At 53.3% G+C, this 16,095-nt stretch overlaps 1 protein-coding gene across 1 annotated transcript; it reads right to left on the reverse strand.

The window, feature by feature from the left end:
• Positions 1-646: 646 nt before the first annotated feature.
• Positions 647-15,207, reverse strand: STX6 (syntaxin 6). The gene is made up of 8 exons (XM_074598129.1): positions 15,111-15,207; positions 12,596-12,765; positions 11,895-11,989; positions 10,079-10,141; positions 7,707-7,829; positions 6,259-6,365; positions 4,545-4,639; positions 647-2,968 (listed from the first exon to the last, which is right to left on the reverse strand). The coding sequence occupies exons 1-8, from the start codon at positions 15,143-15,145 to the stop codon at positions 2,892-2,894; spliced, it is 765 nt and encodes a 254-aa protein (XP_074454230.1). The 5' UTR covers positions 15,146-15,207; the 3' UTR covers positions 647-2,891.
• Between the last annotated feature and the right edge of the window lie 888 nt (positions 15,208-16,095).

A 16,095-nucleotide genomic window follows, 5' to 3' on the forward strand; every position in this document is an offset into this window, starting at 1 on the left:
GGACATGGTCTGTGGGGTGGGGAAATGGGGACAGGGCAGGGGACAACGGTCCCCCGAGAGCTGTACTGGCCTGGCGGGGGGGGACTGTTCCTATTGCCTCCCCTCCAGGCAGCTTGTGGTTTTTTGGGAGGGGTGTGCGTGTGGGTTGTGGGGAAGTAGGGGGTGATGGGGCCGTTCTCCTCTTCCTCCGAGCCCTGCTGGGACATTGGCAGGGACGCACCTGCGAGTAGCCATCGCTAATGACAGAGGGGTCTGCACTCTTGCTGCTGGGGCGGTCTTTTTTTTTTTTTTTTTTTTTTTTTTTTTTTTTTTCCCTGCCACGGAAGGGGAAACTGATGCTGTGGCGCCAGCAGCGGCGGCACAGGGACAAACCTCTCCGGCAAGCGGAGGAGGCGCTTGCACTGGGGTAGGGGGGGGATATGGCTCCCTCCCGCCAGCCGCAACAGTGCCCCCGCATCTGGGCAACAGCTGCCTGCGGCGCAGAGGGGACCCCAGAAACCGCAGTTGTCGCTTATGCCTTACAAGCCAGGAGGGTGATGCCAGGCAGACACCAGTGGGAGCTTTTCCTGCTACCCTGCGCCAGGAGACACCCCCCCCCCACCCCCCCACCTTGTCCCCGAGCAAGGGTCACGGCGAGAACGCCCGGTGATCTCTGCTGTGCCACGCTGGGCAGCAGCAACGCATTTATTTAATGTTAAAGGGAGGGGGCACCACCAACAACAGAAAAAGCAACTGTACACAGGAAAAGGGACTGAAGACAGTCTGGTGGCTTGCGGTGATACCAGCAGCTGGGCCACCCTCCGGCAGTATGCCCGACTAATGAAGGAGCGGTCCCGCACGGAGCGCCAGGAGTCATTCCCGGAGGATGCACAACCATGCCGAAAATAACGCAGGGATCGGAGGTGGGCAAATACCAGGCAACGGCAAGCCCCGCTCCCCGGTCAGACTCGCGCTCCCAGGAAACCTGCTCTCAGAGAGGTATTAAGCCCAAGGAGTCGCACGGACACCGCGATAGCCAGCCCTGGAAAGGGGACACTGCGTATTTCTTACAGCGTAACCAACAGAAATGAGGTGCTCCGCAAGGATAAAGAGCAACTGCTGAAATAATTAGCGCTAAGGGCACGTGTGCGTTAACGACGGGAGCACCCGCCCAGGCATGGCAGGGAGCTTGATCTCGCCCCTCCGTCCGGCGCCCGGCTGCAGAAGGCACGGTGCAGCCGGCTGTCAGCACCCGGCGCCTGCGGCGGGGTCACACAGCCGCTTGAAGGAAGCCACAGACCCAGTGGGGAGGAGCGTTCGGTCTGGGATAAGCATCCCGGAGGTAAAGCCGTCTGGTGGCGAGCTTCCCACTTAGGGAGGACGATTTTTGGGGGGCGGTGGGGGGGCGCGATTTGCTATTTTAGCAGAAGTCTTAGCGTCAGCACCAATTAATTTCCTCCCCCAGCCCCATCTGAGACCCAGATGGGAGGCGTAAGCCAGCCTGTCCTGAGTCCTTTGGTGTTTGCAACTTAAATGTGGGAGCAGGCTTTAGTAAGAAATCGTGTTTGCTTTCCCGAAGAAGCCACCCCACATCCTGCCATCGGTGTTTGCAGCACGAAACCCCCATCTGCATTTCTCCCCCAGTAATACTGCCAGGGTGAGCTTTCTTCACCACATTTTGGTATCGACCACCTGGCTCCCTCCTAATTCACTGTCCGAGGGAGACAACTAGGCTAATCCGACACTGCTGAGACAACTCAAGTGACAAACAACTCAAAGGTAACAAAAGGGTTGGGCAGTAATACAGAAACACGACCTATCTTTGAATCGCCTGCCTTTTGGTTGCTTACAACAGAAGTGTCTAAAAAATAGCAGTTGGGAAAGATTAAGACATCCTATTTACAAGTTTATATGCACTTAAAATACATAATTGAGCCCCCATTCCTCTGCTAATGCGTGTTGTGCACCCAGAGAGAGAATGTGGCTCGAACGGTCATCAAAAAAATCTTTACAAGCTTTGTTTTGTTTTTTTTTTTCCTTAAAAAAAATAAGTTATTTTAGACCTGACAAATCACTTGCCAAAGGGAAGCAGCTGTTAAACAGAAGCAGTTACTCAGTTATACAAGGGCAGAGAAAGCATCAGTCAATGAGCTTTAGAGGCTTGTATAACGAGGGAGGCAATTTTAAAAGCTTTAAGAAACTCACTCTCTGGATAACGGTTGTTTGCCAGCTTTCAGCGCGCATCAACCTGAGTTTAAAGCTCTGGGGTTCTTGATTGTGCCTGGCCGGCTGACGGCAGGACACTACACCCTACGGCTCACCTGCGCGTAAGCTCCTGTCGAGGGGCGGTGGATGTGAACACTCTGCTGCAGCCTCACCGGGGTGTCTGGGCGGCAAGTCGGCGGCCGTGGGAGGAAGGCAGCGTGGGGTTTCACGCCACGGCTCCTCCCGGTAATGCTTTAGGCTGGCAATGCGGTTTGTAATGCTCAGTGAATTAACTAATTTCCTCCCCCCCACCACCACCCCACCAGTCCCGTCCTCCCCAGGGCTCACTGCTCTGTGTCCGCATCCGACCGCAGGCAGCTCAGGACTGCTGCAACCGGCTCCTACCTGCACCGGGTGGAAGCGCAGGGGTCAAGTCCCCCTCCAGCTGCCTAGGTCCAGACCTGGAGCCCAGGTCCAGATCGCACCATGCCGGGGGAGGAGGCAGCTCCAGTCCTCCACCACCTCTCCCCGGGCCAGGTGAGACGCTGGCGGAGCCAAGCCGTGATCCTCAGAGGAGAATGGTGAGAGCTGAGTGCGGGTTTTCTTGCCTGGGATCTCTGTGGGCGGACGGAAACGGTGAGAGTTTCGTTTCCCCGTGCTACGGGGGTGAGGGGGCGGGGAGGGGGCGTCCGAAGAAGTTCAGTCCATCACAGGACAAAAAACAGGATGAGCACCACCAGCAAGATGACAAAGAGGATGATAATTGCACACCACTGCCGTCGATCTGGAAGGAAAAGGAAGCATCAGTCTTCCTGCTTTCACAGGGAAGGAAAATCGGGGGAGAGCTTTTCTTCGCTGTGTACTGCTAGGAGCCCAATTCAAGCTTAAAGAAGCCATAAAAGGCCAAAGCAGCAGCTCCTTTGGCAGCATGCCCCGCTGCAGCCCACAGGGTGACAGCATTTCTCCTCCAGGATACATCTGGTTTGGGGGACAGCTGTGGGAATTTTGAGGCTTTTCCCCAACCAAATTCAAACACATTCGATAAGCTGGTTCAAAAGCAGTCGGGAGGAACAAGCAGAGAGCTGCTCTGGGTTGCTGCTCGTTCGTGGAATAACCTGTTTGCTAGAGGAACAACAAGCGATGTGGTGAAAGCTGCCCAAAAAAGAGCTCTGCCAGGAATGAGGTTTCCCCTGGACATCTTTACATCTCACCGGGCCTGTGCATGCTCTGCAGAAGCTCAATGCTGCATCGCCTCTGAGAGCTGCTATCTGTCCGTGGCCACGGCTACAGGCAGCCCACAACTCCCGGGCACAAGCAGCTACCCTGGGAAGAGCCCTCCTGGTCAGCCCCAGCACGTGGGATGCCAGGGACAGCAGAAATGCTCTTTCACAACTCTCAGAAGCGCACTGCAATGACCGATGCGTTTTTCCCAGAGGAAAGGGGAGATACGCAAGGCTTGACAGTGTTTGCGCTGCCACTGGGCTACTGGTGACCCCAAAAGCACTCTCAGCACTACAAATGGTCTCTCTAGGGCCGTATTTCCACAACCTCATAAATCCCCCCGCCAGCCTAATCCTTCTGAGCAGGAACACTTCTCCTCCTGACTTGCTGCTGCCTTCACGAGCTACTCAAGCACCCATGGGAGAGGGGTGACGGAGGAGGGGACTGCTGGGCGCACTGCCAGCGCTCAGAGAGGCGAGCCGGCGGCGGGGGACTTCCCGGCAGGCATGCCGGGCTTCCTGTTTGCTCTGCCCGCGGCACCCCGCCAGCCCACCAGCTTCAAGGCACAGCCTTATAAGGACTTTTCTCGTGGGTTCAGCCTCCCCCTCGGTGCAGAAATCGCCTCTTTCTTCCGCCAGCTGAGAGATATATCTGACCGACAACAGGCCTGCGGGCTGGCAGGCACCAGCAGCTCAAGGGCAGGTGGGATTTGGAAAGGGGCTTGTCGCAGGCAAGCATTTGGTGTGGGGGGAAGCCACACTCATTGGTGAGTGTTTTATGGCACCTTGAAAGCTTTTGTTCCACAGACAGCCTGGGAAACTGCAGCAGAGCAGGAGGCTGCAGAGCTTCCCCTCCTATCACCTAGAGGGGGATTTTCCCACCGCGGCAGTAGCAGCATAAATAGAAAGGCATCTGTAAATAAAACAAAAGCAAAGGACAGGCTGCAGAGCAGTGTCTGGGCAGGAGCAGCTGCAGGGCTTGGAAATCTTTCCCCTCTTTCAAGCACCGAGAGCTGCTTCGTCCCCTCTGCTCAGGCTAGGGATGGCTGTCGGTGGGTGGGAGCACGTAGCGTCCCAGCCTGAATAGCCGAGGGCCTGTCTCTCCCTTTCCAGGACTGGATCCCACTTCCCAAGACCTACCACTCGTCATGTGAGACACTTTGGCGAGCTTCTTCATGACGTTATCAAGCCGCGACTGAGTGCTGTCTAACTCATGGGAGAAGTCGTCCAGCATCCTGGGGGCAGAGAAACACGGCACTCGTCAGCAAGTGACACATCTTTTTGGGATTTCTCAGCGCGCTCACACACACTGATCAAAACACTGACGTGATCAGCCCGTCACATACTGGCAGGGAAAATGAACGCGGCCTGGCCTGCTGAAAGCACCTAAGGCGGGGAAAAAACCTGCTGAAGCAGCAGCTCTCCTTTGGTAGAAAGTGGGGGCTCTTGTTGGACTGGTCCCCACTGTGTGTTCATGGATGAGCTCTATGCACCCCTGCAAGGTGAGGAGTAGGGGTTTTCCTCCTTCTAAGAGGAAAGTCTCACTTATAATCTGTGATTAGCAGTGACTGGTTAGATAGATCTAGATGCCAGCTTGGACTTTAAACCTCTTTTCTTGTTCAGGGCTTGCAGTTGAAGCTAAAATCTTGTTCCAGTCATGTATCAAGCAGGAATGAGATTTGCAATTGCTTTTAAGGTGCCTTTTAAGCTCTGAATGGAAGTTACTCCTCTAATTCCTCCACACAGTGACTCTAATGAATGTGAAAGCCTTCCTGAAGCTGTGCTTTGTCAATGTCAAGAACCCATTTGAAGAGAAACGAGCACATCCAGAATCAAGGTACCAATCCAATCATCTCCAGACAGCGGGACTTTGAAGCTTACTAAGTTTAAAAGGACAGCTTCCTTCATTTGGAGTTCTAGGGCACTTGTTAAACCTTCATTCAGTGGGGAAAAAGAAAGAGTTGTAAAAACCTCATTGCAGTAGTTATCTGCTACCGTCTAGCAAGCATGTGGTGATCTGGAAACGGACACACCACACTGATCTGGTTCTATGAGAGCAGAAGACTCTCATGCTGCAAGACTTCATACAGGAGGTAGGTTTGAAGTTCCTCCTCTCCATCAAAGATGACATTACTTCACAAAGGACATAGCCCTCCACACTCCTCTCAGCCAAACAAGGAGGGTTTTTAGGAATAAACCTTTCAAACCTCTCTGGAAGTGGTAGCTGTTAGCCTGCGTTACTGGAAACTTTATGCACTTGTTTGCAAAGGACAAGAACTGAGAAAGAAATCTAATTTATATGTAAATGATAGATGCAAATTTGTGAGCTTTAACCCTTTAACCCTTTGCATGGGTGAGGGTTATTTTTAGCTTTAACTATGAATAGCAGCTCTGTGCTGCCTGTTTCAGAGCAGCAAGGCGGAGCCGAGAACTCCCAGGTCAAGCAGTTATCCAGGGGCAGCACAAAATCCTATGGAGTGGGAAAGTGCCCAGCATCCCCTTTACACAGCATCTCCCTCCCTCATCTGTTCGGTTCTGCTGGCTGCCTGAAGCCAAGGAGCTAACTGTGAGCCTTAGCGGGAGCGTGTAAAAAGGAGAGAGAAGGAAAGGTAAGCTGGCGGCTAAGCCTGCCCTAGGTCCAGGCTCTCAAATGAACAGGACTGTGGTTGGATCCTTGCAGGCTGCAGTAAGAAATGCTTTTCACTGCCTAAAATCAAAGGCTGGCTAGGAGAGGCTGCCTAAGGGACTAGTAAATTCAAAGTCCCTAACAGGGGCAGAGATATGGGTGTGAGGACCTCCAGCTGTGCTGCAGCCAGCCCCACACTGTGCTTTCGGCACTGTGTCTCACACTTACACTGCTTGCTCCTCCAGCTCTCCGCCAATGCGCTGGGACATGTTCTTCAGCACCCCGATGCTGCCAGAGACCAGCTCCAACTGCTCATCTTGCTGCTCCACAATCAACTGGGGCCAAAGAGAAGGGAAACAGGCAATTACAGGTCTGCTGTCTCCCACAGCTGGGTCAGAGCCAGCCAATCCTGTGGACAGACTCTCGCTGCTTGGCCAACATCAGCTGTGGGGCCTGGGCAGAGACCTAAGACACCAGGAATGAGGACTGCATTCTTAAGAAATGCTGGAGAAGTGACAGCCGCAGGGAAGCCTCCCCGACATGGCATCCCCATGGCACAGCAGGCTGCAGCCTCCTGTCATCCGTGCAAATCCAGCCTCAGCTCAGCCATGCCCCCTCCCTTCCCTGCTGCACCCATTGCTAAAGTGACTCTTGAAAGCCACAGGGGGCTGGCCATCAAAACCTCCACGAGCCCCCCTGCCCACAGTAGGTACAGCAGCGGGCACCAGGGAGCCACGCTGATGCTGTGGCTGGGAAATGCAATCTGGAACATGCTGCAGCTAACAAGGGGTTAAAGCGAGTAAAAGGCTGTTGCAGCTTCTACAGCTAAAAATAGCAAGCCTGGCATCAAATGTGCCAAAGGAATAGGTGTGCCGATGATTTAAGTCATTTTCAGGGCACAGTCACACTAAGGATTAGATTTACCCTAGTTACCTACTTCTGAATCTATTTATCTTCTGAGAGTCACTAGGTAAAACTTGTCTGAAAGCTGGGGTGGCATCAAGGGTCAAGGAGCTTTAGCGCAGTTTGCCGCCTCCAAGAAGCTGCCTGTTTAAAGGCCTGTGTTTAGGTGGGCTGCTGCATGGGGGTCTGCACGCTGCCTGGGCACTTCTCCAGATGAATTCCCCTGGCGGCGGGGAAGCACCTCGCCAGGGGTTCTCACAAAGCCCTCGCACAGGCTTTCTCACGAATCTCATGTTGACAAAGGCAGGAAAAGGGAAGCAGGCACGTGCTCCTGCTCCTAGCCTGTTCTGATGAAGATGCACACAACAACAGCAAACATCAGCTAATTTTTCAACCAGGGGAAGTTGTGGAAGAGAAACGGGCTCTTTTCTGTTTGCAACGTTTCTACTCCTCCAAGGATTTCGGCAACCCTTGTAGTATTAAAGCTTAGCACACTGCATCTTCCAGATCATGTTGTTTGCTTCTGTACTGAGCAGAAGACCCGAGCCTTAAGGGTTAAAACTTTTGTGCCAAGATGCATCCAAAGCTGTGCTGTACGGGAAATGCATGCACGGGTATATGCTGCAAGCAAAGAGGAGGGCTGTCAGGCTCCTGGATCCGGACCAGCCAAGGACTGGATTATTTTTTTTTGGCTCTTGCAGGCCGTATCTCATCCCCCTGGCACCCGTTTGGCAAGCAAAGCTATGTAGTCCGCATGGTGCCAGCTGCCTTACCTGTTGTTGAGCTTGCTGCTCCTCGATGAAGTGTGAATTTGCTAATTGCAGCTCCCGGTCCAGGCGGCTGTATTTGTCAGGTCCAGAGCTCCAACTCTGACTCCCACTTTCTCCCAGGAGTGCCTAAACAGATGCAGAGAGCCCTTAGCAACACCCTTGTGTCTGTTCACAGCCCGTCTAGAGCACGTAGTGGGAAGGCAGACGAGGCAATACTCCTGTACACACGCATACAGCATCCTTTTCCTCCTGCTCTGCTGCTACTCAGATAGAGGGATGCCACAAACTAAAACAATTCAACGCTAAAATGCCAGCCTGGGAAGTCTCTGTGGCCTGATATTGCAGATATGCCTTTCCAGCAGGAGGAGAGCTGGAGTATGACCAACAGCTGGTGTGTACACAGGAGGTCTGCACCACACAAAGGACTAGCAAAGGTCTGCTCAAGAGGCCGCACTGTGTGCTAGAACATGTAAGTTGGGAAGTATCCGGATATATTGTGCTAACAGATGTACAGCTCGAACTGAACACTGTCCTACTGATGACAGGGGCTTAAGAGGGTCTGGATAAAGTACTTAACCAGTTGAGCTGACAGTACAACTGCAAAATATAACCACAGCAGTGTTGGTATGCTCATGTTCTTTGATTCAGGCTACCTGTTTAGTTGCCAGCATACAAGGTTACACTTGCTACCTGCTCTACAACCTGAAGAGAGAAGCTTGTGCAAAGCCAGCAGAGATGTGGCTTTCCAACTGAGTAAGGCTGGTCCCCGGAAGGGGTATAACACAAGTGACAAGTGCTGGAGAATGAATGTAGCCTGCAGGTGAGGAGTTGCACCCTGCGGCACTATGAGGGCGTTAGGGAGCTCTGCCCATGAGTGTGGAGGCAAGGCCGAGTCATAATGAGACTGTCTCGCAGCTTCTGGTCATGGGTGGGAGGAGGATGAACAAGTATTTGCGAAGAACAGCAAGACAACGACCAGTCTGCTCCAGCAAGCTAAAAACAAGACAGTCTCTACGGTTCATCTGCCTTCCAAGGATCGAGGAGGGGTGAGGAAAGCTGATGGACATCTGGTTTTGTCTGCCCTCAAGACACTGAGCAAACTCCTGGTTCTCCCCAGTTTATGGCAAGCGCAACTACTGACTATTTAATGCGGTGCACTAGTTTTGCTGCAGTTTCAATAGAAAGGCCTCTGTTTGCCAGCCTTAGCCTGTGAGGGTTATGTCGCCACCAGCCAGCCTCTCAGACACAGAGGCATGCTGGAAAAGCCACTGCAGGCCAGCCCAGCACAAGCTTCACAGTCTGGAGGGAAGGTGAGGGGCTGGGGAAGGGAGAGGAAGACGGCAAGGGGAAGTCAGTTTTCCTGACCAGATGTTGTCGTGCGAGCTGGGCCATATGGCCTCCTACAGCTAGCAGGAACTTCACGCAAAGGAAAGCAGCGAAACGCAGAGACAGCTACAGACTTGTTTGAGCAAGGGTGTAAGGGACTTTGCTTCTTCAAGTGTTTGCCAAGCACGTCAATTAACCCCATAACAAGCTCAGGAATCAGCTCTGTGCTTCTCAGTAGCTTGTTGCAGTTTGTCATTTTTGCCACAAGCGGTAAGACTGATGCAGCCAGATAAGTTAATTGTCCAAAACGCACACCAGCTTTTACTGAGGCAGCTCTGGAAGTCAGCTCTGAGATCTCCTTACAGCCTCCTCGTCAGCTGGGGAGGGGCACAAGCTGCATCTATTTCTATTCCTTAGATTACAAGTGCAGACAACCTGAGACTCCTTGAGCTTCTTTCATCATCTTACATGGCTAACTATTACGAGAGGCAGCTGTGTGAAAGGATATTGCAGCATCTTGGCTCCTAAATACAGCAGAGCACAGGATTACATTCACTGACATGGATTCTGTTCCCCTCCGAGGAGGAGGAGGAGGGAGATTCCCCCTTCTGCAGAATGATGCAACGCTGACAGTTGTACACAACCAGATCTAAAGACAGAGACAGATGGCGAGTGCTGACTTATTGCTTTGAGAGACAGACTTGGAAGAGGGCGGCAGCAACGTGCCTGCAAGAACCAGCACTCTCAGGTCAGCAAAACAGACACAGTTCAAACACACAGCTTTGCTGCAGCATGCAAGCCCCTTCCCAAAACCACGGTTTATAAGGGGATGAACTACAGACAGGATATATATTGTAGTTACAGCTTTTACGCAGTTCGGAGCAACGCTATACGCTCTACCTTACAACGTGGGGCCTCAAAGTGAAAATGGAAGTTTCACCTAACACATACCTTAAGACACTAGCTGCCAGAGCTGGTAAATCCTCCTCACTCCTTTAAGTTCCAAATAACCACTACATTCACTTAACATGCCTGTTTCTGGTTCTTACCTGCCTGTTTTTCCTTTCAGCCAGCGCTTGCATGGAGGAGTTGGACATCTGATCCTTCATTTCCTGTTAGTTCAACGAAAGAAGAAGTATGTCAGCGTTGGATTTGAGGTGACAGGCAGTTTCAGGGTGCTGCAAGGCTTCTTTAAGGGGAAGTGAGGGAAGGGAGATTTTCTTTGAAAGTGTACAGTTTTGAAGAGTCTGGAAGGATACTGTAGAAAGCTTCACCACAGTTCATCATTTTACTAATACTAGAATCAACGGCAATGGGATATTTTGAAAATATTCCTTATTTACTACTCATTTTGCTCCACTACAGCCAGAAATACTTTGATTTGTATAACGTTAAACTAATGTTCTCAGTGATAGACTGTAAGGAAGAGTCATCCTCTTCAAGGTCTTGGAAGCCTGCAACCCCCTCCATTTCATTCCCAGTTGCGTCTGGTTTTATATTGCATAGGATGAGATAAATTTCCTGTCTTGTGGCCATCCTTTCTGACTGTGCCTGTGTTTTCTCTTTTATCAATTAAGTTTTGCTCCTAAGTTCCTGTAGAAGATCACCAGCCACAGAAGGCTCTCCACCACAACATAATCTAGTTTTCATAGGGCAGATTAGCAAGCAGTCAATGTGATCTAGCGGGGGCTGATCCACCAGCACAGTTCTGATGTCACCAGAACATTTAGGTATGTTTTACTGTCAGAGACGTGCAATATATCACCTAAGAGCACCAGATCCCCCTTGGTTACTTCTCACCAGCTAATGTAGGTGCTGCTGTACATCACAAATTCCCCCATGGAAACTGAAGTCAGCTGCATAAGTCACTAATGAGTTTCATTTAGCAGTAGGAGATGCTGCTCCAAAACCCATTAGCCAGCAGTTTTCAGCCAGGAAAAGAGGACCACAAGGCAAGCTTGCCTGATCCTGCTTGTTTGGGGAGCAGACTACACTGAGAGCAACGCGGCGAGCACATGCCTGCCACCCAGGGCCAGCATGGTTTTAGGATCAGTTCCCACGCAGCAAACCTCCAGACCACAGGACTGCAGGTAGGGGAACACGCTTGCTGCCAGCCACAGCAATGCATTTTGTGAAGGAGGAATATCAGAGTCGTGAGGGACAGCAGAAACTAAGCTCCACGCAGCATAGCTATTAACAGGGAGAAAACTTCCTAACTAACAGCTTGTTACCAGGCAGTGAAGCCTTTGGGAAGATGTTTCTTCTCTATTTATTACTACCAAGTTGTTAAAATCCTCCTTTTGCTTAAGGAGGTGAGCTTAAACTAAAAAAAAAAATAAAAACAACCTTCCTCAAGTTAAAAATAAATCTAGTGGTTGTCTGGACTATTTTGTAGCAGTAGGAAGTTGAAGTCGCCACGTCAATAACGCTAGGCTTTAACCGTCAGCGTTCAAAGCAGACTCTCTGTTTTTGAAAACTAGCGCGACAAAAGCACAGGACAGTTGCGACTTCCTTCAACTCTGAAGAGAGGCTCCGGCCTCCCCTGCATCGCAGCGGGGTCTTTACTCTTTCTTCCCAGTTTCTACAGGTTCCCAGGCTCCCTGTTACAAGAGAGGTGTGAAGAACTAAAGGGGCAGCAGCAGAAAAGGAGGGTAAGCCATGGGGCACCTGCACTCACAAACCGTTCTGGGCAGCCCCAGGAGGGAGCACGTGAGGAAGAGGAGGAAGGCCGAGAGAGCAGGTGGCAGGTTTATTCTCTGCTCTCCACTTCACCATGGAAATGGCCACAAGTTTTCCTCTTTTTTAACCACATAATCATTCCTTCCGTCTTCCACCACACTCCCACCCCCTGCCCACGTTCCTTACCCTGACCACCTGCCGCGTGCTCGTGATGAAGGTTTTCCTGATACCCAGCTCTGTTGCATCGAGGTTGAATTTCCGTGGGTTTGCCTCAACGATGCGTAGGCAGCGAGTCAAGGAGTCCCCGTTATTGGTGTTGGGTACGCACACAGATACACAAACCCCGAGCATGCTTCCGCAGGGTTCTACCAAGCGGCAGCTTTCCATTGCACCATGCCTTTTCCCAAAATCTGATTAGCAAAGTAGGAAACACTGGAGGGAAAAAAAAGCATGGCAGGAACGTACTGTGCAGCACACGCACCAGTGTGAGGCTTCTCTCCTGCATTTTTTTTGTTCTCTGTGCAGCGCTTTCCGGAGCGTTCAGATGAACACAAGGGAAAAGGAGTATTTCTGGAAGCCAGCCTAGAGTACGACAGACTACACAGAAATCCAAATTCATACAACGCAATAGGCTTTCTAGAACAAAGCATCTTAGAATATACCTTGTCAAAAGGAAAACAAAAAGGCAAAAGAAAAATCCTTTTGCTGAACATATTTGCCTTCTTTTCTCCTTTGCAGTTTGAGAAAAGCCGATGTAAATGCAAAATTCAATCCCAAATAGTCCTGATTTCTGCAAAAAGCAGCTACTGGCAAGCACTGGTACTTGGCTATTTAGTACAACTTAGGAACCACAGGCCCCTACCTCCAAAGGGCCACAGAAAGGATATTAATTGTTTCATCCAAGTCTTCCAGGTCCCACTCGATGCTCCGCAGGTTATTCCTGAGCTCATTAGTGGTCCAGTCGATTTCTTCTCTTGTGGCGATGGAGGGATCTTGCAAGAGCTCCGTCCATCTCTGGAAGAGCCCCTGGGCAGTGTTCACGGCTTTTTGCACCTCCCTGCAGCCAGAGTGATTAAAAAGAAGTGAAGGGATTATCATCAGTTGTTCTGCAGCAGTCACAGTGGGACAGCCCCATGTCCAGCTGAGCAGGGAAGCCCAGCTTTCTCCCAAACACCTTTCCTTCAAACATTTTTTATTTTATTTCATAAAATAAAGATTTGCCCTACCTGCTAGGCAATCCCATGTCATGCTGCAGCACAAAGTGCTGAGCAACGACAACTTACAGGTCACCTATTAATGAAGGAAGCTATTTCTTTAGGGGAGGTTTCTGCCAAGTGTCACACAGGCACGCCAGGGCAGAGCATCTGAACAAGGCTGCTCTTTGGCAATTAATGTTTCACATTCCTCTCAACAGCTCTCCTCTGAAGACTCCTGACTGCCTAGGTGAGATACCCCAAGGGCACACAGAATTACAGGAACTGTCCCCACAACACAGCCAAGCAGACAGTTGAGTGCAGCACTGTTTATTTTAATTTAACGCAAAAAAACCACACAGTTCTACTACGCTGGCTTAGGGTACAGAAGCTTTTTCTGCTGCTCTAAGCTTTTTGGAGACGAGTGCATTCAAGGCATGGGAAGGCAGGCTTTGCTGACAGCACTGAATGCTGCTTTGATGGTTTGGGGCAAGCGGGTCTGTAAGTTTGGGTCATGGTATCTATATTTACAAGCTCTGCAGTCCTGAGCCCTGAACCACTCCTCCAGGTTCATGGGAAGCCAGGATGAGGGACACAGGGGAAAGCAGACTTTGCTGGTAAGAAAGGTGGCCGCTAGGAGCTCGAGAGCTTGCACACAGCATCCACATAAGATGCAGGTGTTCATCCCCAGTGAAAGAAAGCAGGTTATCATGGGGGGAAGACCAGGACAGATGAACTGAGCCCCACACCCTGGAGGGGTTCCAGAACTGTAGCTCTCTTTATGTTACACTGTGGTCTGAAGTATTCAACTTTGCTGTCTAAATTGTGGTCTCTTGGCACCTTGACACATGTCCCTTCCTCTTCTCGCATGCCCACGGCTCCGAGTCTGCCACATCTAGTGCCCTAAAGTCAGCAGCCCACACTGAGGATCTAGAGCTTCGTTCCCTCCACTACTTGCTAGGAAGGGTTTTGGACTTTTTTTTCCATCCGGGCAGACTTGGGGAAGTACCCACAAGCAGGAATTTAAAGCAGAGCTGGATATCCTCTGATGGGAGGAGTTATGAACTCCAGGAAAGCAAACTGAACCCAACATGGACCAGCCTCCACTAGGCTTCCCTTCCACCCCAACCTGCTGGGTAATAATTAACGCTGGGAACAGCAGCACATCCTCTCTCTACTCCCAGCCCTTCCCCGCATGGCACGGGAACCTCTCCGGAAAGTTTGACAGGACGTTTTTTCCCCTTAGCACCAGTTCAACCTGGCAAAACAATTCACTTTCCCTGCGTGAACCAGCATCCCTTCCCACACCTCTTGTGCTCACAGGGCTTTCCCCACGAGGGCCTCCACTGCTCCTGAGTGGTGTTTCACTGTGACACGGGGTAGGAGACTGGCTCACAGCAGAAACTGAAGGTGGCCCCAGGGTAGTTTTTAGAAACTAAGGTGTTTTCACGCTATTAATTACAATTTTTCTTTCCTCCTGCCTCGACCACCTTTGGTTTGTGTTTGCCTTTGTTTAGGCTCTCTCTGTGTGCTTCCTCTCATGGCCACCGTCCACACTGCAGTTTCTTCTAAAGCTTGGTCTTTGCTCTTCTCCATCTTCCAGCCAGGACACGGTGGCCCTGGCCCCTCGGGGATCCCACCCGGGAACCAGCCAGCCCCGCTCTGCCAGCTGCAGGGCGACATTTCCCAACCCACAGCTGCGGGGACATCCGGGCAGGCTGTCCCCAGGCTGTCCCACCGTGCCGGCAGCCGCACCTGCAGCCGAGGCAGAGCTGCACCTCCCGCTTCCCCGCCCGCCCCCCGTACCCGAAGCGGGCGGGGGTAGGGGGCATTTCCAAAGCTCGCGTTTCCTTGGCCGGCAGAGCGGGGAGCGCTTCGTGCGGGGAGGCCCGGGCGCGGCCCGGCACCTGCCCGGCACAGCGCCTCGCCCCGGGGGCCTCCCGGGCCCGGTCGTCGACGCCGGGCACCGCAGCGGGGCCGCTCCAGATCCCGCTCACCTCAGCCACAGAAGTGGGGGAACGGGGACGCCATTTTCCCCCTCCCCGGTTGCCTCCGGACACCCCCGACCGCCGCTCACCCCCCCTCCCCCACGCCCGGGGCCTCCCCGGCTGCGGGGCGGCCGTGCGCAGCTTCCCCCAGCACCCGGGCCCCTCCCCGGCTTCCCCTCAGCCGCCACGGCGCGGGGCGTCCCCCGAGGGCCGCCGCTCACCCCTTCACCACGAAGAAGGGGTCCTCCATCGACATGGCGCTGCCGCCGCCGCCGCGCGCCCCGGCCGCCGCGCGCCGCCCGCCACCCGCCACGCCCCCCACCCGCCGCCACGCCCCGCGCCCCGCCCCGCCCACGCCCGCACGCGCCGCGCGGCTGCGCACGTGACGTCACCGCCGGGAGTCGCACGCCGCCATGGCGGCAGCCGGAGGGAGCGGAGGCGCCGCCGCCTCGGGGGGAGCGCCGGTACCCGGGGGCTGCCGGTGGGGGTGGAGCGGCGGGTGACCCCCCCCAGCTCGGTACCCGGCGGAGAGCGGCGCGCTGCGAGGAAGCGGTGGCGTCCCGGTTCTTCGTGAGGGCTTTTCCAGTCCCCGGGGGGGGCTCCGGCCCGCTAGGCCCCGGGCAGCCCGTCAGTGGTCGGAGGCGCCGTGTCCCGCTCACCCCTTCGCCGCCGCGTTTGCTATGTGCCAGCTCTTGTCGGCACGTCCTGTGCGGGGCTGGTGTGGCCACCCTGTCCCGGCTGCAGGGCCATTGTCCCTGACAGGGCGTCTGGCAGGAGCGGTTCGGCCAGGCCGTGTTCCTGCCCGGTGCGGGAGGAAGAAGGGGAGAGCGACAGCCAGTCTGCTCTGTTCCCGCTACCCTTCCTGCCCCGGGAGTGAACAGGCACCGCTTCCTTCCTCCTTTCTGCGGGGCGAGAACAGCCCTTTCCCGCTTGGCTCTTGGCCATCCCAGGGTGAGGACCCCTTGTTCCCTCACTCCCTCCTCTTAAATCTCTGGGCTCCTTAGTAGCTTCTCAGCTGTGAGCACAGGTAGCTTTGGGCTTAGAAGAGCTGGCAGGAGTGGACTGGTGCCTGTGCAGCAGTGGGGGATGTTCCCATATACACACAGCTGAACTCCCTGCGTGTGGCACCATGTGTGGGGGATGTCCCTGCGATACTCCCATGGGACAGGCAGGCACGATGGTTGATTTTGCAAAGGCTTGGCCTGG

Source organism: Larus michahellis, chromosome 8, assembly GCF_964199755.1.
Source record: "Larus michahellis chromosome 8, bLarMic1.1, whole genome shotgun sequence".
In the NCBI taxonomy this organism is placed as follows: domain Eukaryota; kingdom Metazoa; phylum Chordata; class Aves; order Charadriiformes; family Laridae; genus Larus; species Larus michahellis.